This window comes from Coturnix japonica, chromosome 14 (genome assembly GCF_054131305.1).
Source record: "Coturnix japonica strain WE chromosome 14, WE-NBRP24, whole genome shotgun sequence".
Taxonomy (NCBI): Eukaryota; Metazoa; Chordata; class Aves; order Galliformes; family Phasianidae; genus Coturnix; species Coturnix japonica.
The window spans coordinates 13,064,077-13,091,980 of record NC_140676.1 but is presented as its reverse complement, the minus strand read 5'-3'; the positions used below and the strand labels follow the sequence as shown (position 1 = coordinate 13,091,980).

Sequence of the window (27,904 nt, the reverse complement as noted above, 5' to 3'; positions counted from 1 at the left end):
ACTCTGTCATTCAAATAAAAAAATCCACCAGTCCCTTTTTCTATCTCATTTTCTTACACAGCATGATGAAAACAGCATTACAGAGATTGTCATGAGATAGAAACTTTCTTCACACAGGTGCATACTTGCTGTGGCAAACAGGGGCTTTCCTTGTCGCGTGATGGAGGTGAATGTTTGCCTGTGAGTGCTCAGGAGACCAATCTAAACATAAGTAATAACTGAGACAGCTTGTATTCTTCAGATCTCTTCCTGATGTTATCATCAAAAATTGTTTTTGTTCTTTATCATGTTTATGAACCACAGTGCAATAAAGACAGGTATTGTAAAAGTTCAGGAGAAAGCTCACTGACTCCAAGGGGTTGGAGTTTAAGGAGTGAATATGTTACACTGGGGCAACAGACATGCCTTTGAATTCATCATGCTTGTTTTCTGAAATGTTATTCTTTTGAAGAGAATTATAGAGACTTTTTATTTCATTCTGGAATGGGCATAGTATTACTTGCCAACGATAATACTGAGATATTATCAGGGCAGTGCTGATTAAAGTATTTGTTTGAGCCACTTAGTTAAGAGGTGTTTTAAAAAAGCACAGAGTTAACATCTAAGACATCAATTGAATTTTACTATTTAACTGTTTCTTGTCACTGCAGTAGGATGAGAGGGAACGGCCTTGTTGTTGTCATTGTTGTAGTTCTCTTCCTTCCCTTCCTTCCCTTCCTTCCCTTCCTTCCCTTCCTTCCCTTCCTTCCCTTCCTTCCCTTCCTTCCCTTCCTTCCCTTCCTTCCCTTCCTTCCCTTCCTTCCCTTCCTTCCCTGTATCAGTATTCCCATCCTTAATAAGTGAGCCACATGATCTACTTGCAGGTGTTAAGACACACAACTGAAGCCCCAGGGCCCTACATGTACTTCTGAATGCTCCAGCAACAGAGCTGTATGTGAATGGACTGACCCTAGGGTCTAGGCATGGTGAAACTGGACTCTCCCTGTGTTACAGTCATGTGCTTGTGCTTGCCTTCAGTGCCTCAAGGCTCCTGAAAAGTTAAGACAGATTTCTTCTAATCCAGGCAGAAATTAGTGATACTGACTGAATGGTATCCTACCAAATGAAGAAAAAGGCCAGCAAGCCTCACTTTCTGTTCAGTGTATAACATCCTGTTTCCAGAGAATTGTGTATAAGATGATTAGACATCTTAATCTCCTTTACACTACTTTGCCTTGTGTAGCCCCACAAAAAGAGTTGAGCAACAAAAATCTTCTGTAAACTATTTTGAGTAGAAGTCTCCAAGTTGAGTAGCTGTCCTGACTTTGATGAGGTTCTGGCCAACAAGCATATTTCACTCACAGCTCTTTTCACTGCAGTGCAGTTGGCAGTTAGCTTGCTTTCATACACCATGTAATGTTTGCTTATGGGGGAGCTGCCAGTCCCGTTGTCCCTTAGAACAAAAGCAATGTGAGAGAAATTGTTTTGCTGACTGCTAGAGGTATCAGTGTGGGATGCGTGCTTTATATTTTTAATCCCTTTTTATTAGCTGTTATAAGGTGATATCTTTAAGAACATCTTTTCACATGATTTCTTTTCCTGGATAGCTTTACTTTTTCCATTGTAATAAGAATAAAACCTTTCTTCTCTTTTGTAATTCTCTGGCCAGCAAGGAGCCATTGAATGTCTTAGTGAAAGAGTCTTTACATAAGTAGCTTTTTTTCATTAAACTGCTGAATATCTAGATACTATAAATGTCATTTGGATTCTTAGGATTGTCAAAAATGAATGCTTCATTTCCTCTTGTTGTCTGAAATTAATCTGACAAAGTGAACTTCAACATAAAGCACAGATAGGTAATGAAAACATTTATTGTGCAGGTAGAAAATCTGTAATTAATTAAGTGAGCGGCATGTGGATGTAACCACAGTCTATTTGTAGAGGGCTGTAAATAGCATCAAAGATTTGTGAGTATTAAGTCTGTAGACAGCAGGAAATATTTGAAAGCCAGAGTAGGATCAAATGTTTGGGTAAAAATGATGGTAATAGCTAACCACAAATCAAGTGAGAGCCATTAGAATGTTGTTTGTTATCCTGTGGTTGAATGTAAATTCTCAACATTGCTCCTTCTATTTGTAAAGCAAGTGAAGGTTAGGCTGGAACATCCAAGGGATGTAAGACAGTAAAATATGCACACTATACTGATTTTGTTGTGTTCTGCCTTTGGAAGTTTTCTGAAGGCATCTCCTACTTTACAACTAAAGGCACGATTCTAGAGTATTAAACAGTTTCCACTGAAGGATCTATGCAGCTGAACCTTATAGGTAAAATCCTTAAGAAGCTGGCTGTGCAGCTTCTGTTCTTTACAATGTTCTGAAGAATGAACACTTTGTCTCCTTTGGGGATCAGCAAAGCTGAAAGCAGTTCCTGGAAATCTGTATAATTCCTCTGATTTACAGATAGCTCAGATGAATGAGCTATATATGTAGTAGAAATCTTCATCTAGCTGTAGGAGTTCAGTCTGCAAGTTCATGTATGAGAGTCAAAGGTTTTGAAAGTTGACAAAGAAAAATGGTTTCTTAAAGTCACTTTTTTTCATGTGTTAAGGAGAGAAGGTCATCCAGTCAATCTCTAGGCAACCATGCTCAGGCTTAGAGAACAAAGTATGAAAGCCAGGATCCTCTGTGAGAGGAGAAAAGGGACATAACTCAAACCAAGGCATATCACAGGCAATGTGAGAAGACCTTCAAGAAGACTGGAAAAAGTTGCTTTTGAAACCAAGAACACTTCACCTTTTTGCACTTGAAAGGACTTGGCAATTAATTTTAATAACACTGATCATTTTACACTTTGAAGCCAAGTAGTTAAGGGGTATGGCATGAGGTTTAGTACATAAATGTTCTGATATTCCTGTGTAAGCAATCCCCTTGAATAAGAAGGCAAAACAAACAGAAGCACTAGAAGATGTGGATGAAGTGTGGCACAGTGGTTCTTTCATCTTACTAAACTTTACCAGGTCATCAGCCCTGTGCTTCCTGAGAAGAAAAAGAGCAGTAAAAGAGAGACAAAATGGCAACTATACCTGGAAACACAACAGGACTCTACTATGAGGGTATTCTGCACAGCGACTATGTTGAATGAAGTTACAATTGAAGAAATGAGATCTGGGGTGGAAAAGTCCAAAACTGAAAGAACAGAAATGGAATATCAGTCCAATAATACAAACTGTAATTCTGACAGGTGAGGAAGAAGAGCTTCTAGATGGTAGGGCAATATGTGTTTACTAATCCAAGTTACATCTTAACTTGAGAGAAATGATTAAATGAACTGCATCTCTGTGAGTTCCAGTGAGCTGAAATTAGTAAAGCTGGGGCTTCCCCAGGTTTTATCTCCTGTGATGCAGTCTCTTGCCCTTTTAATCAAGGCTTCCCTTTACAAGTTCTGAAGTAGGAACTTACAGTAAAAACACCAAACTAAAGCTAAGCTGCAAGCATCCATCTAATGGCTTGGCTCTATCAGTCTAATATCATAAATGAATTTGCAGATAAACGAATATCTCATAAGTTGTGTCAAATATTCATTTGATGTGAATTGCTGCAGAAACCCATCTGTAGGGCTGCAGCATTTTTCTGTAGCCAAGTACTTCAGCAGTTATGGTGCAGAATTCTGTTAAGACTTTGGTTTTACTAAAATGTTTGTTCTGCAGTTTTTACTGCAGTTAAAGTGACAGATCTGAGAAAAATCACAAACCTGTTTTAAAAGTTATTACCTGTGTTTTGTGCATCAAAAGTTTTTAATCATAATGAGAAATTGAGAAGAAGGAAATTTCTTAGTCACTTGAGCTTGGTGTCAGATTTGTTCTCATGTGTAGATTTACTTTTTCTTTTTTTTTAATGGAACTTTACTGCTCATTGTTGGTTTTTTCCTTTTTGGATTTTTGAATTTGTGTGTTTCTTGTTTCTGGTATTCCTTACTTGTTGTCAGTTTCAGCTATTAGAAACAGAACATGGTAATACAAGTACACATGGATTTGGAGGGAAGAATATGGATCTCCTCTAGGGTACAAGTTGAAGGGAAATAAAGCATATGGCTCTGTATTAATATAAACTCCTGGACAGTAGAGTGCTGAATGAATGCAGTGATACTTGTGGTTTATAGCTGCAATGTGTACAGAGGAACCTACTGGAAATTTTTGATTTTTATTTCTCTCTTGTCAGTTGATCTAGCTCTAAGTGGAAAATATGAAAAGGAAGTATCCCTGGAGGTGTTTGTTAAGCTTGTCTATGAAGACACCCAAGGTCCTTTTCTGCAGAGCAGCTTCCTATCAGTGAGCCTCCCTCCTGTACTGGTGTATGGCATTATGTTGAGGTCAGAGGGCCAGAAGCAAGGTTTTGCATGTTCTTCATAAATCTTCATGTGGTTCTTGTCCACCCATTTCTGCAACCTGTCAGGATCCCTCTGAGGAGTGTCCTGCTTCCAGTGGTCACTAGCCTTCATGTTTGGCAGCCCAACTGGTTTTACACCAAGCTCATTATCTACTTATCCTGTCCATATTTCTCAAATTTAGGTATAAGGATGCTATGGGAGATTGTGTTGAAGGCCTTGCTTGAGTCTAGGTAAGAAACATACACTGCTCTCCATTTGTCCACTGGACCAGTCATTTAATCACAGGAGGCAGTGGATTGGCTTGTTCAGGTAATCCTGCTCAAATTAACTGGTTGTTAACGGCGGTTTTTTTTTTCTTTTTTATACTTCTTGTGCTTAGAAATTCCTTCCAGAAGGATTGGCTCTGTAGTCTTTGTAAGGGCTGGGATTAGGGCGAGTAGCCCTCACCTGAGGCTCAGATCCTCCTCCTTGCCTCATTGTAGATGCATGTGACATTTACTTTTTTCCAAATATTGAGTACTTCCACCAATCACTGCAACCTCATGCTGATGTCATCCACTGCTCTAACTCTTAATGCATCCCATCTGTTCCCAAAGACTTGTGTATGTTGTTTTCTCAGATTCTCTCTAATTTGATTTTCCTCTATTGTTGCTAATGCTTCATTCCTACAGACTCCGTGACATTGATATAATTTTTTAAAAATTAAAATGAAGAAATTTGATACACTTAATTCTAATAGTCATTGAAATTGCCTACTAAATTTTCAAGATTATGAAGACTTATCTCCAGATAAGGATTGCAGATGATAGGAGAAAAAATGAGTTCCCAGCATTTCCTCTTCATTTAATTTTTTGTAACATTTTATTTTAGCTTTAGACGCCTCCTAAACAAAAGGAAATCTGTGGATTGACTGATAAATTTTATCAACAAGTTATCAATAACAAAGTAACTGTATTTGTTGCTTGTGTAGTAGAGGCTAATTTGAAATGAAGAAGAATATGAGGTTTATGTGTAGTTATAAGCAGAAGTTATTTGTTTATGTGTCTGTGTGTAGATGTTCTGCATACTGGGTTCACAAGGATTGTAAGTGCCACCTTGTGGACATCACAATTAATCTTGTATCTCAGAATGCAAATTGGTGAGATAGCCTCGTAAAATTTAGTTTCAAGATTTGTGTGCATTTGTGTGCAAAAATAACTTGTATTGGTTTTCTGGGGATTGCAGAGCTTTGTTAACTGAGACTTTAGTTTTTGAGTCATTGGAATCTAAGTAATCTGTAAGGAGGCTGCAGAGTCAAACAACAGTTAACCATGGACTTTAGTGGCTGTCAATAAAGCCAAACTCTGTTACTCTTAGTGTAGAATCTTACTCTTCAAGATCATTGGATTTCTTGCTGCAGTTTCTGTATTAGTTTCTCTGCAGTCCTGAAGGCTAGGCAGTGTGTATCACAGGTCTGGTTTACACAGCAGTTACACTTTACTAGGAGCTCCAGTAATATCTAGGCTTTTTTGCAAATGCACTGCAGCATTCTTTTCCTTTTCTGAACTATCCTCTCTCAGAGGCACAATCGGTGTTGTTAATGGCTGATTTCTGGCCAGCAGTGGATCCCTTTTGGAGCAGCTATAACTGGCTCTGATCTGACATGGGACCTGCTCATAAAAGCCTCTCCTGCATCCTGTCACAATCCAAACGTTGCTCTGTAAGCTCAGTACAGCTAAGAGTTCAGGCAAATCCCTGGTGATGAGACACCCAACATCAAGGCAGAGAAGCAGGTCAGGACCAGGTTTAGAATTGTGAAGGAGCTACAGACAAGTACCTGCAGCATAGCTTGGACACAGCCTAAAGGTGAAATCCTTGACCTCAGGAGCACCTCGTGAGATATGAGGCATCTAAACTCTGCTTCAAGGCGGTACAGCTGCATTAAGAAAGCTGGCCTGGATCCTGGACAGCTGAACCCCCACAGGAGTTGTGTTCAAGATCTGAAACAGGAAATAAAACAGACCAGAGTTGCCATCTAAGAACCACCTTCTCCTAGTTCAAAGGCTGGGAATCAGGGCTAGAGATGCACTATCCTGCAGCTGCCAGGCTCTGGCTGTAGTGTTTCTGGAACACCTTCATAGAGAGTGCAGTGCCAGAATTTCTAGCCAGTCCTCCTCTGACTACCAGATGCAGCTGCAACACTGAAATGTCAGAGGTCCTCACACTTCGGCTAGGAAGCAGGAAAGAGAATCTGTTTTCCTGGCCAAAGCCCCTTTTCCGTAAGCCAGCTTTTGTCATGTGTGCCTTACATTTCTCTCATGTTTTGCAATGTGAGCTGATTTACCCAATCATGTTACACAGTTTAACTGATACTGGCTTTAACTGGAACTAATCCTAATCTGCTTCAGGCCTAGACTGGAAAGCTGAAATGAGCCAGGAAACATTTTGGTTTCACTTTCTACTTCTCTGGTGAATTGTCCTTTATGTTTGATTTCCAAACACTTTACTCAGCTTAGTTATTTTCCCAGTTTTCCAGTTTCTGATTGCAGTGAAGTCAAGTCATGGTGATAGGCAGAGTGCTGACCGTTTTTCTTAGCTTCTACAGTTGTGTTCAAGGCAGAATGAGAACAAATATCATTACTAAAAATGCACATGAAAGCTTCTCAGACAAACGGGAATATATGGTTAGCCTGTGGTACCGAAACAGGCATGGTTTCTAAAAGCTTTGAGGGCATTTTCTTAGTGGGGGATCTAACATGGAACAGGACTCACAGAAATCCAGACATTTATGGCTTGAAGACTCTGTCAAAGACAGGAAAAAAAAATCTTGCTTGTAGACAGAAAGATTTACAGGCTAAATACTTTTCTAACAAGTCAGCAAAAATTTTTCTGAGTGTGAATTTAATGTTGAGATGACTGCACCTGTTAAGTAGGTTGAGACACTGATAAAGTGATCAATTCCTATGGCAGAAGTTTGAAAGAATGATGTATCTGTGAAGCATCACCAAGTGAAAAAGGTGCTCACTATTAGCATAATGTTTTCTTCTTTGTGTGGTCTATCATTTTGTAGCTGTCCTGGTGAGCTGGGACTTCCTTAATTTAAGATGGAATTTGAAGACTAAGGAATAGAATCATAAACCAGCTGAGAAAATGAACATTATGATACTTCAGAGTTTAGGACCTTTGTAAGATGAGATACTGGCAAAGAGTATCCCCCATGGGGGCCTCCTGAGTTACTGTCTGAGGTGCAAGGGCTCTGAAAGGCCATTAATCACTGCGCACTTGTGGTATAATAAATCTCACAACTTTAATTTGAAAATTCTCCACACTTAGCAAGAGCCTTGAGGTAAATTGACATTTCAGCAAGCTATTCCTGGTGAATTGGGAACAGTAAATTATAGTTATTCTGGTATCTTTTTTAGATGGCAGTTCACTGGATATGAGACCTGATGCTCCTTTTCATCAACTGACACTGATTTCAAAGGGAGCCTTGTCACTGATTTCAGAAGGATTTTGATGAAGAGCAACTAATGAATACAAGTACATTTTTGCACAAAGCGGATATGGTTGGATGAACTTTGAAACATCTGACCACCCACCAAAAATAAAGCCTGGACTGTTGATGTGAATGCTTTATGGTTATGAATTTGGGGGTAGGGAAACTAGAAGAAATTCAGAATAAACCATTTTTATTAATCCTTTCTAAACTCCTGCCTATTTAGTAGTGGCTCTGCAAGTCACTACAGTCTCTGAGCTGTAGGTGTCTAGACGGTGGTCACTGAGACATTTTATTTGAAGGCAATACATCATCATTGAGCTGACTGTTGCTGAATGCTGGTGAGAAAATGAAATACCAAAGCTGTGTCTCAGATTTTATGCTGTGGCTGACTTATTCCCTGCTTGTTTTTTGAATAGAAACGAGAAAATTTCTCTGATTGTGAATTTAATGTTTATTTAAGGACTGAGGAATAAAAGCATGGAATCCCTCTAAAGGAAAAGGAAAGTACTTTCTAAACCTATAATGAGGAGACTGCCATGTAGGAGCAGCTACTAGCTATTACTTGCTGCTAGCTATTACTAGCTATTAGAACATAGTGACTTTTAGCTTTGGTTTGATTGTATGTTTTGGGAATAATTCTAATCTTTATATCTGTTGAAATGGTTAAGATGAAGTTGTGTTCCCTCAGCAAATGTTGGAAGAAACACTCTCAGTGCATTCCAGTTCATAACACTTCTTTACATTGTTTTTTCTTGCAGTGTATTAAGCAGCATGATAAGGGAATTTTTGTTGCATATGTGTGTGCTTCGATGTAACAAATACCACAACATGAGAGAGCATACACCTTGGGTTGGTTTGTCCTTTTATATAATTCTGTGCTTGCCAAATAGTAAAGTGATATTTCTTTAATTTGGAGCCAGGACAGTTTTTGGAGTTCAGTACAGTTGCGAAGATTCTACATTTTTAGTTTATTTAGTTTATTTCAGTTAACCAGCCTTGTTTTGAGAAGATGACTGCTAGTGTTCCAAATCTCTGAGTAGGTTCAAGAGTCTGTTTAGAAGCAAAAAGGAAACAGAATCAGCTATCCAGAAAAGTATTTCTTCATCTTACTGGCATTAACTGTGAGTCAAGGCCCAGGACGTACTCTGGGCCAGTGACGGGCATCTAATCCAGTATCGTTTGACCTGTGATTGATAGAAGTCTGTGGTTCTTTACAGTTAGAGTGGGAGATTCCCATAGAACATGTGGGACACAACTTGCTGTACGTATCTTTGCCAGATCTGTGAATAGAAGACAGTACACAGTCATTCTTATATGCCTGCCTAAACTGTATTGAGTGAATCTCAAGGTTTTCCAGAATGTATTAGTTTTTACTGGCCAGTTCTTTAGAAATCTGTGCAATACTTTAAAGCTCGTCATTTCCTCATAAGTCTCAGTAGACCATCTCAGTATTTTTAGTTTTTCTTTGTAAAACTCTGATTTGCTGTTAGGTACCCTGTCAGTTGGTATGTAAAATGTGAATCTGAGTGCACTCTGCATATTGTGTATGGTGTGCTTATATCTTTATTAATTGTGATTCAGTATTTGTTTCCCCATTGTCAGTTACTGATTTCAAATTATTAGGTTCTTGTTTCCAGTAATTCCTTGTTTGTATCTTTATCAGTCATTGTCTCTGAAAGAGCATTTAAAAATCGTAGGCACTTTTTGTGCTGCATTACAATTCCAAGTTGTGCAGTTGAAGAATGACAGCTGTTTTGTACATCCATTAATGCTTAACTTAGAATGTTGTGTGAGTCTGAAATAGGTTTGATATTTGTTCCCTATGAAGGAATCACATTTGTACTGACTGGTTGCACTGTTTCTGTCAAAAATAGTTGTGCTCATGGTGCCCCATGGTAGTTCTGCATCATGCTCTCAATGAATATCACACATCTTTCTCTATTCTCTTTTATTTGCTAAAAGGAATAAAATTATATTAACCTTTATGGGACTCAGTAGTGATGCAGAATGCCATTAAACATTTACGCTAGCAATTCATATGGAATAGCACCTCATATTTGAAGGGATTTCCTCCATAAAACAACTTGCTGGCAGTGTCAGTTTCCTGAAAGTCACTGGATAGCATACATTGATGCTTTATTACATTTCCATCCAAAGGCTGTGTAGTGGAGAAAGTATTTGTATTCACAGCAAAATAGCAGGAGAATGAGTGTAGATATTAAGCAGATTTTGGGGATGGCAGTCTTCAATTAAATCTTTAAAAGATCACATTTTTAGGGTTCTTTTAGCAAGTCTGAAATTATATTACATGATTTGATACAGTTACAGTAATTTTTGTGTTTAAACATATTGCTTTGTTAGCAAGTAAAATGCGTTTTAAGGAAAACACAGAAATTATGCTCATATGTGATCTTATTATTTCTGCTGTGCTGGGCAAATGCAATATGTTAAACCAGATGTTTCTCTCTAAATTCAAAATCTCTTTGAAATCATTCAGCAATTGCTCACAGTAGATTTAGTAGGATAAATTAGGCACTTGGTTATCAGATTATCCTGCCATGAAGCACAGTGCTCGGGATTCATCTTCTAACTCTTACTTTGCGACAAGCATAATTGTCAAGCTCCATCTGATCCTGGCAGTGATGACTGAGATGGCTTTATCTGTATTTCTTGGACAGTCATAAAAAACGTGTTGGGTGTTAAATATTTATGTTGGAAGTAAGCAGACTCTGGCTCTCAGTTTAGAACATTTCTCGCAGCAAGGGCCAAGCGTTAGTGTTGGGAATTGGAAAGAAATGCAGCGATCTCAAGGCTCAAGAAACTCCCAAGGTTGTGTCTTGGTGGTATCAAAAATCTCTTTTTCTTCCCCTTCTTACTTGGCTGATTGCTTCCTGGAAAGACCATAAAACGATGATGAACCTGTTTTTATTTTAACAAGTATTTGCAAGTGTTGTTGGGAATTTGAAATAATAGAGCAATACTCTAGCAGTTATTGAATATTTTTCATCAAGTTATTACATTTCATGTAAATAGAAGCGATAGGTGTATATTCTACCAGCTTGTGTGTCTTTTAATTCTTATCTGAATGGGAAGGAGTTCTTTGTGCATGTGCCCCAATCCATCATTTCCAGTAGATGCTTAATCATACCAGGTAGATGATAAGTGTACATAGTAAATTATACTTGAAGCTTTTAAGTACAAAACAGCAACATAATGAATAGAAATGTTTCTACATAAGCAGAGCTTATCTCTACAATATGCATATTTTTAAAGTATAACTTCAATTATTTTTTTTCTGGTTTGAGAAAATATATTTTTGTAGCTTTTAATTTACATTATTTAATAAGACTTTTTTAGTTGTTACTGGGTTTTTTGAACATTAGATTGTGCCACTCTTTATTCAGTGAATGGGAAAGCAGTTTCTATACTGTCTTAGCACAGTATAAAGTCTTTTTAGGAACCTAAGTTGCCAAGAATAGGCTTGGTACTATTTTATTTTTTTATGGAATTTAAGATGTTTTATGTAAAGCACATCTAGTTATGTAAAAAGGTGATCTACTGGATCGTAACAGAATCACTGCTCTGTTTGATCTCTTTCCCAACTAGCAGCTACAGAAGCTACATTGCTAAGAAATTCTTGGTATGGCGGTATAATGAGCAAAGATAAATGCATCAGTGATCTTTAGTGTGTTCTTATATTTTTGGTAACATAGCATGAAAATCTGAAGGCTTCAGAAGAATAAGGGCAGAAATTGCTGAAATAATAACTTGAAAAATCATTTCAGGACTTAGTGTTCTTTGAAAGTCATACTGTCCTCAGTTGATGTGTTTGATGTCTTCAGTTACAAGATGCTGAAGAAGAAATCTCATTTTATTTTGCAGAGCATTGGCTGTGATGACTATCTGGGTTCAGACAAGGTGATTGACAAGTGTGGAATATGTGGAGGGGACAACACTGCCTGCAAGGTTGTTTCTGGAGTTTTCAAACACACACTAACAAATCTTGGCTATCACAAGATAGTGGAAATTCCTGAAGGAGCTACTAAAATTAACATTACTGAGATGTCAAAGAGCAACAACTATTTGGGTAAGTTGTATCTAAATGAATAAAATGCTCTTTGTATGCTAGTATAACTGGGTGGAGTGCCATGTAAGGACTGTGAAATAGACGTCAGAAAATGAAAAGATAGTTGATTAAACAGGCATTTTGCTTGTTACTGACTGACTGTATTTCTGGCTTGACCTTGCAGGACAGACACTGTATGTCTGTTATTGTCTGTTTCCCTGTCTGCGTGACATGATTTTACATTTCCTATCAGTTAATCCACTGTTATGCTTATGCTCCCCACATTGTTAACCTAGCCTATATGTACAAGAATCCAGCACCTGGGGCATGCTTGTTTATGTAAGGTATATCAGGCTTTCTAGAAGCGGAAATGAACATCTTCTGATTGCTTAATAATGTCAGCTCTTTTAATGTGAAAATTATACCAAAATTCCATCAAGGTAAAGTGGTATTTGGTGATATTCTTAAAAAACAGATCATCAATGCAGTTATTTATGCTGAAGATAATCTTAATTCAAAACTATAGAGGACCCTGGAGTATTAATATCAATATTGTAGTTTCTGGAGATACATTTCTGAGGTACACAGCATGCAGGAAAAGCGTGTCTTGCATGCCTCGGTGAACTGTGACATTTGCTGTTTAAAAACAAGGTTGCAAAGGTCTTTGTTTACATGTACTTCTGTTTGGGAGCCAGTTTTTCTGAGACAGATCTGGAGAGAAAAGAATTATTACCACAAATACCAAAAATGGTACTACAGGAGGCCTTGGTTGCTAGCTTAGTGTTTTTATCGCTAGAGCCATACAGATGTACTGGAAGTTTAAAATCCCTGTACTCTGTTTGACAGCCACTTTATCACACTTCTGTCTCTTGACCATCTCAGTACCACACAATTTACTCAAGTCCAAGAAGGGAAAGTTCTCATTATTGAATCTTCTTGTCTTAAGTTTCTGTTGGAGCAGTAGCTGGTTTTACAGAAACAACTGCATGTAGGTGGGAGTTTACAGTGCGGATGAGAGTGTAGTACAATGGCATCTCTGTAATTATGCATAAAATCTGACTCTTCAAAAGTGAAGAAATAATATAAACTCTAAGGCCACAAGTATCAAAAGTTCGGGACCACTTCTGGGGTGAACTCATCAGTTCTGATTTGTCCTGATTTTATTAAAATGTATCTTTGTTACAGATAAACCTGTATATGCCAGTGTTAGCTTTTTCTAATGAACAGTTTGTATAGTATCCATCAACACTAACTCATTTGATGAAGGAGGTAAACAATTATTTTGTCTGAAAGGCTTCTATAGATACTGTATGTTTACTAGCAAATGGATGAGAATGTGGTTTATTTAGCATGTCAATAAAGGTCACTCCACTACTGATCCATAAAAATATTACACTGAATATAATTTATCTGACAGATTTACATGTCAGTATCTGAATTCAGCGGACAGAAAAGTTCACTTAGCTATATTAAAATGTTCTGAGCCACAAGTACATTTTTGGAATTGGAAGCACAGAGAAATAGTAACGTTTATTTAAAAATAATCAAGACTGTTGGCATGTATGGGAAAGTTGCAAGGTTTTTCTTTCCCATGCTGTGCTTATCCCCTGAGCTCTTAGTTGATGCCATCATCTTTTCTCTCCCTTTTTATTCACTACATATGTTTCATTTTAAAGCTGCTGGTACAGACCTGCTAAATTTACCAACTCCCTCCCCTGTTCTGGATTCCTGAGGCTGTTCCATCCAGAAGGCCTCCAGCCTCTCTGCTTATGCTGTAGCACTATAAGCTTGGCTTATTGAGGCAGGTGTAGCTGCTCCAGGACAGGAACAAACAAGTTCCAGCAGATAAAAAAAACTGGAATTAGTAAAAGCTTTACGAAGCACTGCAGCGTACAAGCAAAATGGAAATTGGGAAATTGTTTTTTTTGTTCTTGTCTATTAGTAGGTACAAATTTCTCACTGATGTCACAGCATTTAAAATGTAGGCTTTGAGGGCTTTAAGGAACATGTTACTGTGGTACAGCTGGGAAGCTTGAACGCTCACATCTGATACTTTCTGGTTTGTCAGTATTTATCTTGAATAGTAAAAATGATAAATAGTTTTAAACTTTTCTGTGTGCCGCAGTAGCAAAAAAAAACCAAAGCAATAACAACTAAGCATTCGTTTCTTTAAGCATGTACCGAAGTACTTTGCAAAACTAAAGTTTCAGGTCATTGTTCTGACATAGTCTGACTGCTGCCATCAGAGTTGTTTGTAAGCAGCGTTCTTGTGGTTGTGAGGAATACAAGCTGAGCTGAGTTTGTTTTTCCCTTTGCTTTTTACATTTCTTAGTTTCTTCAATGCAAAATCAAGGTCACTCCATTTTATTATTATTTTTTTTTTTTTTAAAGATGTCAGCAGGTGGTTCTGGGAATCTGAGTTATTCTGCTTGTCTCTTCAGGAGACATCTGAGTTCCATGTGATTTCATTAAACAATTTTTACACAGCTCTGTACATCTTTGCTGCTTTGTCAAATATACTAAGCAAACCAGCAGCCAGGAAAGTGGGGTTTTTTTTGCCAGGAGATTTCTGTACAATTTGGAGGTGCTGGAGAAAGCAGGTAAGAATGTGATGCTTCTTACTGAAAGAGTTTCACATTCAGCTGAGTCCTCCAAACAGCTGAAAGCTTCTCCATGCTGCATTAGCAAATTTCTGAGGCATAATCCATTGCTCATTGTAGCAAAACCTGTGGCCTCATAGAAAATATAGTTTTAGAGATGACCCTGAATATGATAGAGATATGTTTGAACAGCCACTGAAACAGCCTATTTCATGTAGCTTTACAACTGACATTTTATAGAATGCCACATCTACATCATCACAGGTTTCTTGTGCATCTAGTGGCCCATCATGCTATTTTCAATGAACTTTTTCCCAGGGGAATAGTTTTGGAATGGAAGCAGCCCAATTTTGGTATTAACCTGCCTCAAAAATGGCTATTAATAGCTATTCATAATGTATTAATCGGTTTCTATGTTTACTCTAGTAGTTTCTTACAGTTTGAAGCAAAAGGTACGTATTACAATGTATGTTCAAACTCTCTAAACAAATCTGTAGGCTGTATAGTCCTGAGCTATGCACAGAATGACTCGCTCCTCTAAGTATTTTTCCTAAATATTTTCTTTTTGGCTGATAATTAGACCTTTGGGCAGCAGAACTGCTAACCTTGGAGAGACTTTTCCATTGACAGAGCACTTCTCTCACATGCTAATCTTGTATAGGAAAGAGACAAGGACATACCTCTTTCCCACTGGTAATTAACAGCTGGCAGATTCTTGTACACTGAAATAGGAAGTTTGCCATTGAATTAAATAGGACCATAATACCTTACAAGGGACCAGTTCATTTCAGCACTTGTGCTGCAGAAAATGTGGGTTTTGAGTATAAATATTCCGGCATTTTTGGGTTTGAGTTTTAGGATGACAAAAGTATAAAGCCAGATGACATCAATCTGGTTATTTGGAAGATATTTTTTTGTTTAATGGTTATTGAGAACCTTAAAGACACTGAAGGTTACTCAGATCCATAAGCCTTAAAAGTAAGAGCATATGATGAAAGTATCAGCACTAAAAATGGAAATTTAGCCTAATAAGAGAAAGAAAGGTACAGAGATTGGAATTGAATTACTTTTGAAATATGTTTTTGAAATATGAAACCATGTGTTGCAAACCTGTAATCAGAAAGAAGCAGGTGATGTCCTATAATTCAAGGTTTGTTTTTAGAACAGTGGGCTGAATTTGGATCATACAACTAAGATTCAGTTCTGCAAACTACCAAGAAGCACCAACTGCTTGCTGTCATTAGCTTGCTGTCATGTGTGAGATGTTACGGAAAGTTTATACACTAGAGTTTGGTCAAGTCATGTAGTGCCTTACATGAATACTGTTTAGTGTGGAGATGTTTATAGCTAATTGTAAGGCTCCTTGCCATTCCTTCATGGAATGTAATAATGTGTTTTAATTTTGTTTTTCATGGCATTAAGTTATTTTATATTAGATCTCTGAACTAAGTGGTTTTCCTCGCTTTCTGTAGAATGAGCTATTCTGGCACATGCTATCACCAAATGCTGGCATACTGTAGCCATGATTTAAATAAGAGGTATATATTGTTGTTTGTTTTTAATACAAGACCAAACTATTTTAGTAGTGTTCTTGTGAATGTTAGTGAGAATGCGAATGTGGATGTATGGAGCTAGTCGCATGAAAATAACAGTGGCTGACACTGAAGAGGCATTGAAAAGATGCTCTGAAAAATATTTTGATTCATTATCCCCTGCAGCATTGATAGCATTCCAACAGCATGTCTCGTGATGAAATATTGTTAGCAGCTCTGGAGTGTAAAATAATATTTTGAAATCACTTTAAAGATTCAAATTTCCAGCAAGTATAGAAGTAGATTAGAACACTGGCAGAGAATTTAGAACATAAACATTGCTGAAGATACTGCTGTGTGACAAGAAATCGTAAGAGATGTTTTGGAATTCAAATATTAGCTCATGAAAAACCCATTGATTTTCTTCATGTGGTGCTAATTAGACCAATCACTGCACTTAATTATAGATTTTTATTTTTTTTTTTAAGAATTGCTCTTTCTGATTATTATTTGATTTTTTTTTGCTCTTAGACTTTTTTATTTTGGAAGACAAGAATAAGGTTGCTGTGCAAAGCCATTGCAACAGACACTATCCAATAATTCAGAGAAGTGAGGATATGTGTTTGAATTTTCAAGGCATGGAAATAGCATGAAAGAATAAATCAGAAGAGTGGGATTTTCTTTGTTTTCTCTATTACCAAATGTACAGCAAACTTCAGTTTTACAGTACTTCACTGTCTTTCCCAAATCAGTGGTGAGAGCTGCCAACGAGCTGTTAATAATCCATCCATTTCTATTCAGAAACAAATGGTGCCATTTTTTTCTTTTAAGTTTAGTGAGTACAGCAAGAAGAATCTCATATTTGTGTGTATTGTGCTGGACTTGGGAAATCCACACAGGGACTTTTAGATGGTATTTTTCGTGGTGTACATTACTCATTGAGTGCATCTCTATGTGTGTTGGTGTATGCATCAGAGCTGGAGTGTATCTCTCTCATGTTTACTGCTTACTGTCTGCATCACTTGTAAGCTATGTAATTGTGTTAGCTGGATTAGCATATCTGTTTTTTTTACCTTTTGTCCTTGGCTCTCCACTGGAGCTGAACAACAAAGACATTTTCTTGTACAGACAACAGAGATTTTCTCCAGACTGTGAAGAAAAGCTTTAAAGAATTGCAACTTAAATAAACTGACAATAAGCACAGCAAATTCGAAACTTAAGGAAATTTGGGAGTAAATTATTAATAAGTAAACAAGCAGTTAATCTCTGCAAAGCTAGCAGTGACATTCTGAATAATGAAAACAAATAGATGTGGTTTTTTTTGAAAATGCTTGCTAAATGGAGTATTCCTATTAAAATATGATAATATCAATTAATAATTACCACTTATTGGCTTCTGCTGAGTCTCCTCTCTATTCTGAGGCTTGTGTCTTTTCCCACATTTCTTTGTATTTTGCTTAGGAATTTTCTGATTCTGCTTAATGGATACTTAATAGAAGTTTAGCCAATTTTGAGGCATCTCAAAAGATCCAGCCAGTACTGTTTGAGTTTTTGAAAAGATCTGATGCTCAGAGCAGATTCTGTGGGGGTTTTTTCCCCTTAATTTAATTTAGTTAACATTGGATGAGTGGTTGTAGGTGTGCCGATCGTCTGAATTAATACTAATTTGATTTCTCTTTTGAAAAGCCTTTTCTATGGTGATGCTATGGAAGCATCTAGAGGTCACAGTGCCTGGGAGAGCACTGGGGCTTCAACTTGGAAAAGCCTTTACAAAGTACAGTTTTTGAAAACAGCGTTGTGCGTTGTTCTTATCAGTGAATATAAAAGAAGCAAAAAAAATACCAAAAAAAAAAAAACCAGGACTGATGATTCCAGCGGGGACTACTTCACAATAAATGTTGTGGAGTGGGAGATAATCTAAAATGCAGCGTGAACACTTCTGAATCTGTAAAGGGGATTTTGCTTATGGAGTGATAAAGTGCTACTTGAAGTACTTGCAGGTTGTGACAGTGTTTGACTTGTGGAGCTCGGCATGTGTTTGAGGATAATGTGTATGTAGATAAGTTACCAAGGAGAGTAAAATGTGTTTGCTTTTAATGCAAGAGGTTTAAGAACTGCTAAGAGTCAATAAACTAAGATGCAGAGAAGTGTGAGAGCTGCCTTTCTAACACTTCTTACTCCAAATTCATTTCTGCGTTGCTTGATTCTTCTAGCACACATAAGCGGTTTTCCATATTCTTTGAATTACTTTCCTTAACATAATTTCAAATTGATTTTCTGCAGAGAAAGATTCTTTCACTAAAATGTTCAACATATTATAGCCAACGTGTAGCATTTGGCTCGGGCAGTCACTTACTAAAACCCTTGAAGTTATTAAGAATTTGGATTAAATTCAACCCTGGTGTTAATGAATTCAACTCCACTGAATTCAAGTTGCACAAGAATCTTACCTAGCATAATGACCTGTAGTTGAACCAGAATGTATCTAGGACATTTTTCTTTGCTGACCATTTATTTTTTCAATACTGGTGTTGCTTAACTAATTACATTTTAGAGTTTCTGGCAAGGTTACCTTATTGTAGTGTATTCCAAGGTGACCTTTTCCCATCTGGCTTCATTAAACAGCAAGTTGATACGTGACAATGAGTGTAGTGATCTTTAGGTTCCAGGCACATTTTGAAAACATACTGAAGAAATGCATTCTCAAAAGTTAGTGTATTCTTTTCTGTATATTAAGTGGCAGATCCTTTAAGAAAACTAACAACAAAAAGCAGACCGTGTTGCTCATGTGATGGTCTCTTTCTAGCACCCAGTGGCTGGGATTGTTGGTTCATACCTACTCACTGATGTCAGCAGTTGTTGCCAGTTTTGGAGCTCATGGTGTTCTCATTTCCTGTGTTTCCTTATTCTGTCAGCATTTAACAAAAGTGGTGTTATTTTTTTTTTTATTACCATTTATTTGTAAGCAGTGTTTTTGCAAAAGCAGTTATCACTGAGCAGTGCACCAGCTGAAGCCTGCTGTTGCTTTGATGATCTTCCCTGCAAATACATCATCTGAACAACAGCCAGCAGCGATGAGTCCCACTGAGATGCTTGTTTCATAAGTTCCGTATCAAAAGAATGCTTTTTCTTTTCCTTGAAATATGGAAAGGTTGTTTTCAACAGAAGGGAAAGGAATAAAGAAAGGTATGCAAAATAGTGAAACTCAGCAAGGCTGGCTGCTCGGTTTGGCTTGTAAAGCACCCAGCAGTCTGGTTGCTTATATAACTTTCCAAACCCCCTTGGCCTGGAAACCTCTGGAGAACTGACTCTGCTGCAAGATTTTTGGTATTTCCTGCTTCTCATCAGACCCCAAAATCTTTAATTTCAGTCTTTCTCACAGTGTTTTGATTATACTTCTGTTTCCAGTTATGAACAAAACCAAGGAACTTGAATGCAAAATTTCAAAGAAAATGCATGAAAAAAGAGAGATGAGCAAAGAGAATTGAACAACAGCGAGTTTTTATTTAACTGAACTCAATTAACCTGAACTTCATAGATCTCGAACATTTAGATTTATCTTTGTTTTCTCTTAGGTGACTAAGCCATCAAGTTGTTTGCATGAATATAGTAGTTTGTTGTGGCTGATGGCACAGGTTTCAAGGCTTACTTAAAAGTAAGATTTAGATTACTAAAATCTAAGTTCTTCTTAACCCTGTGTGTTGAGCATCTTGAGGTACTTGTTCTGCCACTGACCAGTGTTCATGACTATTCATTTCTATTCTTTATTTCAAACATTTGTCATACTAAATTAATCTCTCTTTTTTTTTTAATCTTAAATTTTCACTACAATGAAATCTACAGTGCACCTACAGTACATTGTAGGTTCATGTGTGTTCCTTTGAGGCAGATATTCCATGGTTCCAGTCACAGAAATTCCAATGTCAAACAGAGTCAATGTGTGAAACTTCAATTCTTCCTCTTCTCCTTCATAGGAGAAACTAAGAGACTCTTCCCAGCTGTGTATAAAGTATTACTTTACAGCTGTTGTTCACAGGAAAGTTAATTAGATTAAAAGATCAGTGAGTTTTGAAAATTGTTTTACAAAATAAAAGCTTTCTGATCAAAGAGGCTTCTTAGAACAGTTCGGTGGTCTCTTGTCAGTTCTGGACGGGTAACTGTCAGGATGCTGTTTGGTTCTGTGTACTGGAATGTTTGGACTATTTCAAATACCTGAAAGGTGCTTACAGCAAAAGCAGGGCTGGTCTCTTCTCACTGGTGACAGGTGACGGGATGGGGGGAAATGGCCTCCAGGGTAAGTTTAGATTGGATATCAGGAAACAATTAATTACAGAAAGTGTGGCTAAGCACTGGAATAGGCTCCCCAGGGAGGTGGCTGAATCACCATCCCTGTATGTGTTTAAAAACCATTTGGATGGGGTGCTCAGGGACATGATTTAGCGGAGAGTTGTTAGTTAGGGTAGTATGGTAAGATTGTGGTTGGACTTGGTGATCTTTAAGGTCTTCTCCAACCTAAGCAATTCTGTGATTCTATGATTCTAAAGTGTCCTCTGTATTTTAGTAAGCTTCTTTTTTTTTTTTAATTATTTTTTATTTTTTTTACCTGATTTGGCTTTTTTACCATTTGGCTGTAGTATAGTCTCATGCTATCTTTCATAAAACAGCATGAAATAAATATATTCTTCTTCTGTATCATGAATGTACTTAACTGCCTTCTTTTCTTGAGGTGCTGTTTATATCCTTGAGGATATGGTTATCCATGTGCAGTACACATTGTCTTCTAGAAACTTAACAGTAGTAATACTTTAAAAGTTACATCTCAGAGTAGACAGTACAAGTAATTTACATAGAACGTTTGTACATATATCTGTGTGTTACAGTGACCACCACTGTTGGGATGTAAATGGTGAGAAGACTCCATGGCATCCATGTGTCTCTCTCCCCTGGACTGTCAAGGTTCCAGGATGATCGGGTTATTTGACAGCAGTATCAGGATGTCTTTAGTTTACAGCCAGGCCTCGTAACTGATCTAAAACTTCAGCTTTTATCCTCGCCTCTTGTGTAAGTTTTTTCTTCTGTAACATTGATGATTCTGCTCTATTCTTCTTCTCCTCTAAGACAGCCAACGAGGGACCAGTTCTGGAATGTCATGCATCCTTTGGAAATCATGAGCTTTGTGAGTTCGTCGAAGTCGTGGCTGTGTCGTGTGTTAGTCACAGTACTGTCCTCTTCTTAAAAAAATTAATTCAAAATGATTGTTGTACTCTGACTCAGCTACCCCTAAAGAATGAATGAGATCAGTCCACATTCTTAAACTATCTACAGACAAATTCCCAAATCATATCAAGACACATATCTTTTCTTTTTTCTTGCCAAGAGGAGGGGTTGTTACTTATTTAAATAGCTGTTCAAATGCTGCAGAACATAACTTAAGAAAAAATGTCTGGGAACCTGGTTTCAATTGTCTTAGACATTTCTGTAAAGCATTCTTTGATTCCCTAATCTTGTTTTATTCTGAGCAAAATTCTCTTTTGGATAGAGAAAAACCTCTTTCTTTGTTCCTTAAGCATCCCTTGATCTAGTTGGAAGATGTCGTGACATCATTGTCTGATTCTATAGAAGAAACTTTTTTTTTTTTTTTACTGTTTCTGTGCAGATTTCCCTTTGAACTTGAAGTTTCAGTGTTTTTGTTTCTAACTCTTTTTTACATCTTTTAGTAAAATAATCAGCCAGAAGAAATTCTACATTATTAGTGGCTTCATGGTTGGATCCAATAAAGAGACTTCATATGCAGAGAATATTTTTACACTGCAGCATTAAATTCCAAAAGAAATCCAAGGTATACATGAGGATTTAAAATTTGATTTATAGACTGTGTGATTAAGTTAGTCAAGGGAGATTAAACTTTATCCTTTTCTTCTTAGCTTGCCCAGTGTCTTTGTTTTCTGTTGAATATCACTTCAAGTCTTTGTGTCAGGAATACACTGGTACTTAGAGGTCACACTGGCCCATTATTTCCTTTGTGTTTCTGTCCATGACAAAGGTAGTTAACCACAGCCAAAACTCATTTTATTTAATGTATGTGTTATAATTAAGCTGCTGTAATTCTAAAAAAAATTGATACATGCCTGTGGTACAGATCAGATGAATGTCTGCTGAGAGATTAGGTGTTTTTAACTAAGCTACTTAGTGAAGGTGACCAGCTTGTACTCATAACCTGGACATGGTTTAGAAGCTTTGAGACAGAAAAGCTTGAATATCTGTTGATCATCAGTCAAACAAAACGAATATGAAAGTATTTATTAAGGATGTGATAGTCCAGCTCCAGCCAGTCTGCATTAAAAGGCTGATGTCTGTTATTCACCCACATTAACCTACACTAGCACTCCTACCAAATAAAATAATTCTCAGCTTTTAATCAGCATGCAGCCAGTTGAAGTGGGTGATTGGTACAGTATGAGGTTAGAACTGCTTTCTCTGCACCTATAAAGCTCTTAACATGGAGTTGTTACAGAGCAGGGAATTTCTGAACATAAGTTGAAATAAGAATTTTGCCTTGCAGTTCTACTGAAGTTATTGGGTATGGGAGGTAAACCCAGAGAAGGAGCAAGAGCAAGGCTTAGGATGTGGGGGCCCCAGGTGAAGCTGGTTGGGATTGTTAAGGCATACTGATGCATATAGGGCTCTGCCAAAAACTGGTAGTGATGGAGAAGCAGATCCATGTGGTGCTTGTGGAGTTCTCAGGTGATACACTTGTCTTTAGTCAGTGTGGGGAGCAGAGGGCAGAGCATACCTTCAAGAGATAATCGTGTCATGCATGAAGTGACTGTAGAAAGGTTGTTTTATCTGGAATATATTGGGCAGATTGGGAATGGGAGAGATGAATACACTTTAAAGTGTGATTTTTCCTGGAACTTAGTAAACTTATGGTTTGATTTTTTTTTTAAAGAAGTAATAAATTAGTTGTGTGTTTTTCAAGAGTGATGTCATTGAATTTTATTGCTAAGTCAGATGCTTGTTATAGACAAACAGGTTGCTCTGTCAGCAGATACAGGTTCTATGATGAGAGGCACTGACAAAATGTAAATGATATCTTCTGATGGACGAGTCTTCGGACTAAACTCTGCAAATTTAGCTCTCAGATAATCAAAATGGTATTATTATTATTATTATTATTTGTTTTAATTATCTATAGATAAGCATCATATTGTTTGTCTTTGACTAAATAAGTACTTTATTTCTTAATAATTGGATTACAGTTAAACTTAAATCTCTGGGTTATTGCATGAGGTATCTGTCTTGTTTTTCCAAGGGTAATTTAGGCAACCCCTCCACCCCCAGTCTGAGTTAATAAATACGCCAGGTAAGCATCTGTTTAATTGAGCAGAATTATCTATTCAAAAAATGTTTATAAGAAGTAATATCAAGGCTTTGGAAATCTTGGGGAAGAGATACATTTTTATTGGCAAAAAGAGGCCCTGTCATTTTTCTTCTGAATCACTTGTGAGTACCTAAGGCAACAGTGTTGTAGCGTATGTGTCTACAGATGTTCAGTCAGTCTGCAGAATAAAGGTTCCTTCAATAAGTGGAATTGTAAGTTTTCTGTTGAATTTCTGTTGTAACACTTCATTATTCTCTTTTCAGTTCATATTCCAGAAGACTGGGAGAATTGATTTTTCCCCCAGTCTGGCAGATCTACAAGTGATGGCTATATATGCAGAGCTGTAGCTTGCTCTGATTTTTTTGTTGTTGTTCTTTTAAAAAACTGTTTCTTTCCTTCTCCAGACTTAATTAATACAGGGGAAGCTCAAATCAGGAGGATTGCTTTGAGCTTAGATTTGTAATATAAGTGAATGATATTTTTATTTGGTTATCTTATTAAAAAATAACAAAAATAAAGAAGCAGTTTTTGTTAGGAGTTTGTGACTCTTCACCACCACCATTTCTTGTTGTATTTTTAACGTAATTAGAAATTAGAGACTTTTTAAGTGTCACTGGTAGCACGTTATTCTTCCAATTGTATCTACTGATGCAGCAAGAAATGAAGCTCTCTTTAATTTCCTTTGTCTCTCTTAATAGATATCACAGTCCATTCCTAAAGCTTTTGAATCTCTGATTCAAAGCAGTTCTTCATGCACTGTTTTTAAAATGTTCTTATGGTCCTAATGAGCGACAGACCAAGTTTACTGTTAACCAGTAGCAGTAAACTTAATTAGAGGGAGAGATATCATGATTTGAAACTGCACGATTTGTCTGTTGCTCATAAGTAAAGATTCACTGGTTTATGAATGAAACAGACCCTTGTTTCCCCATGCCTCGTAATGCAGACTCCATTCTGAGCTGTTGGACAGAAGTCAGGTTCTGAACATGTACAGGGGAAGAGAGGATTTTCTTCCGTTGTGTTTTCTCCCTTCTATTATTTCTAGAAGTGTCACATATTTGTTATTTAGTACTCTGCAAGTAGTTAAATTTTAAAAGATTAAAACAGAAATTCTACTAATGTTTCCTAATCAACCTTGAGTTGCCAGGTACTGATGGTGGTTCTTTGGTGTACCTAGTTAGTTGCAGTGTGCGTGTCAGAAGTGCATATCCAAAACTTCAGAAGTATGCACAAAAACTACAGGATAGAAGTAGTGTGAAAACTCACAAACTCATTAGGTAGGTACAGCTTGTCTTTGTTCTTTGCCTTCATTTATCTTTACTTAACAGACTTTAAAAAAGGCATACTAAAAAGTAGAACAAAATATTATTGTAAAATTAAAACCAGAGAGCTATTTCAGCAATTTCAACAGTTAAGAAAACAAGAGTGTGACTTTCTGTATACACCCTGGAACTTGAACATTGTTTACTATTTGTGGAGAATCAGGCACATCTGACACTATGATGTTTGATACCCTGTCCTGCTGAAGTTGTGTTACTTTGGTTTATTTTATTTTCTCTTGCTAAAGTTGCAAGTTAACCTGATAAATGCTGTACATAGGAGATATTGGCATTCTTTTTTTTTTTTTCCTTTTTTTCTGATTAGAATGTGTACCATGTCTTTAGCATTGCTGTCTCTGCTGCATACGTTTTTGAAGCAAGTTGAAATCACATGGAACAATTCTGTTTCTTTAAAACTTCAGGAGGAAGAAACACAGGGAGTGTGGAACGAGATTTGAGAATCTGAGTTTTATTTCATTACCATTCCTCCTTATTCAGATGAAGTAATACTAACTTCAGATTTTTCTGGAGGCTTTTTTTTTTTTTTTCGTTCTGTTGGCTTCATCAGTTCTTTTAAGGAGAACACAGTGGTAATATGGTTACGATTCCTGTGAAATCCACCCAGAATCAAACATATCAGAACTGGGCTAGACCTGGAATTACAGTTAGATGGCAGTCGGCCATAATTCTGCAGGTGCTGATAAATGCTTTATGGAGTACTCTCCTTAGCATAAAGCCCTCTTTAATGTAAGAGTTAGTAAGTTACCTCTTAGATTGTAAAATAATCTAAAACTGAGAGTTAAGGCAAGGGAATACTGTTACGGAGGAGATGCCATATAAGTGTATAAAGGAACCTTATTATTTTCATTAGTTTTTCCTTAGTATATTTAGTGTGTGCATTGGAGGCTGTAGATTTTCCTGGTGAATGTGGTGTAATTAGTCATGGGTGTTTTCAGCTAGTTGAACTGTGCATTTTTCATTTAGCGTCTTTGAGTTTCCATCATGTCTTATAGGTAGAATAAGTTAACAAGGTTTAATAATAACCACTGACTATAGCATCCACTCATAAAGGGGAGGTCCTCTGCTACTCCTTCATTTTGGCATGCCTGGTTCTTAAAAGGGTTGCAATACTGTACACCTAGAGTCAAATTTCATTTGGATCTAGATTTTAACAGACTGTTATCGACTGCCACCTTCTTGTGTTTTTTCTTCCTTATCCAGTTTGAAGCAGCCTGTCCTGTGGCTCTCTCCCTTTAAAAATTACTGAAAAGCAGCTTTCAGTGTCCCTTCTATTTTAGTGTTCTTTCTGACCCTTCTTTTGATGGTCTCTAGTTTTTTGTCCTTTTTGTGCTGTGGTGCTCAAAACTTTACACAGTACTCCAGGTAAAGCTCCACCAGTGCAGATTAGAGTAGTGGAATCACATCTTCCCCTAGTCTGTGTCTGCATTAATTTTCTTGGTTAACTTCACATGCTTTGAAAATTGAGTTGTCACCAGCAATTAAAAAGAACCTGTAATCTGTTGCTTTAATAAGCTGTTCCATTCACTAATCTAGTTGTGAGAGTTCTCATTGGCCATAGCTAAATTCCTTAAGGGAGGAGTCATGGAAGTGTGCTTGAACACAGTTAGATGAATTGAGCAGTTCGCTATCTGTGAATCCATAATCACAATACTTTGTCTATTGAATGCCACTGGACTGTGCCAAATTGTGCATCACTCATAATCTAAGCTCGGCTCCTCTGACATCTGAGGACAAGCCATAATATACAGGGGTTTATTTTCTGCCAAACTTCATTGCCCTTTTGTCACACGACACATCTCCTGCAAAATGGCAGGGTGGATCCAGTTGGGTTATACATTTATTTTGAATCTCTTGACTGTCATCATCATCCAGCTTTCTTGGAATTCAAATCAATATAGGGAAAATCCTAGAACTAATCTTCTGAGGAAATGCAGTAATGGTGCAGACCTTACATTTTGTGCAAGATTTAGCATGTGTGCCTGTGAGTTTAAGCAGAGCTGCCTACGTTTCTCCTTCTTTGGAAGGCTCCCAGGCTTTAACAGATCATTCTTATGTTCCAGAAGTATTTCAAGGCACTGCCTTTTAAAACTAATAATCAATAGCAGTGTAGGTGTTTAGTGCTTAGAATCCATTCAGTATGGTAAGTTCCAGAGAGGAGGTAAGAGCCATGATTAAAACTTCTTGCTTCCCTCCTTCACCTTCTCTCTGTGGTGTTTTCTACTGAAATCCACTTGTGTATGGGTTTGTATTTCATGCCTCCATCCCAAATTTGGCTGCTGAAACAAAAGCTCCTTGATTCTTTGAGAAAAGCATCTCAGAAAGTACTTCTTATCTTCAAAGTGTTTTTCTGACATTAATTAATTGGATCCTCACGATCCTGTGAGCAGGATAAGGAGCAGCCTGAAAATGCCCATTAAGCACTCCTACTGCAATGAACTGTGTTAAACACCTTTGGAGCCTTGCTGGATAAAAGTGTTTTCTCTACTGCCCAAATAATTTTAGAAGTGTTTGAAAAGAAGTGCACAAAAATTAAAAATGCTTTTGAACTTTCAGCAGACTTTTAGGCCTATGTGCTTGTGGATGTAAAAAAGCTGCTGTTCAAACAAGCAGGGGCAGATCCCCAGCAGCTTGTAAATTACAATGGTGCCATTGATTTCACCACAACTGAGCTGGCCTAGACATGCTGAAAGGCCTTGCTTTTTGCTTGGGAAGTAAAGCAATATGTAGTAACACCTGATCTGAATAAAGAGCTTTAAAACCTCATAATAATAGTAATAATACCTGTAATGAAGAAATACTTGCAAACACCTGGAATAAATATTTTGTGAGACAGTGAGAAGAAAGTCATTAAATGAATGTATAAGAAAAGGTAAACAAAGTAGAACCCATCAGCAGTAGTATGCTCTGTAGTATGAAAATGAAAAATACCTTTTGTTTCCCACTGAATTACCAAACATTCCTTCAGCTATTGAGTGACTGTTCTCCAAAACTATCTGACAGTAAGTTGTTGTAAAAGGAGTCAATTTGTGCATTGATATTTAGAGTGAGACTTATTACTGTCTTCTCTGAAGTTAAGCAACAAATACTGCTAACCACTGAAGTTACAAAGAACCGTTTTTGTTGTGAATCTGTGCACTGAAGA

General features: G+C 37.2%; 1 protein-coding gene across 5 annotated transcripts in view; it reads left to right on the top strand.

The window, feature by feature from the left end:
• THSD4 (thrombospondin type 1 domain containing 4) overlaps window positions 1-27,904 on the top strand; it is a 237,742-nt gene that overhangs the window by 167,175 nt on the left and 42,663 nt on the right. For all 5 annotated transcript variants that reach the window (XM_015872714.3, XM_085515675.1, XM_015872715.3 and 2 more), the window contains one exon: window positions 11,726-11,930. In XM_015872714.3, coding sequence (XP_015728200.2) covers window positions 11,726-11,930 — 205 coding nt within the window. The remainder of the gene's footprint in view (window positions 1-11,725; window positions 11,931-27,904) is intronic.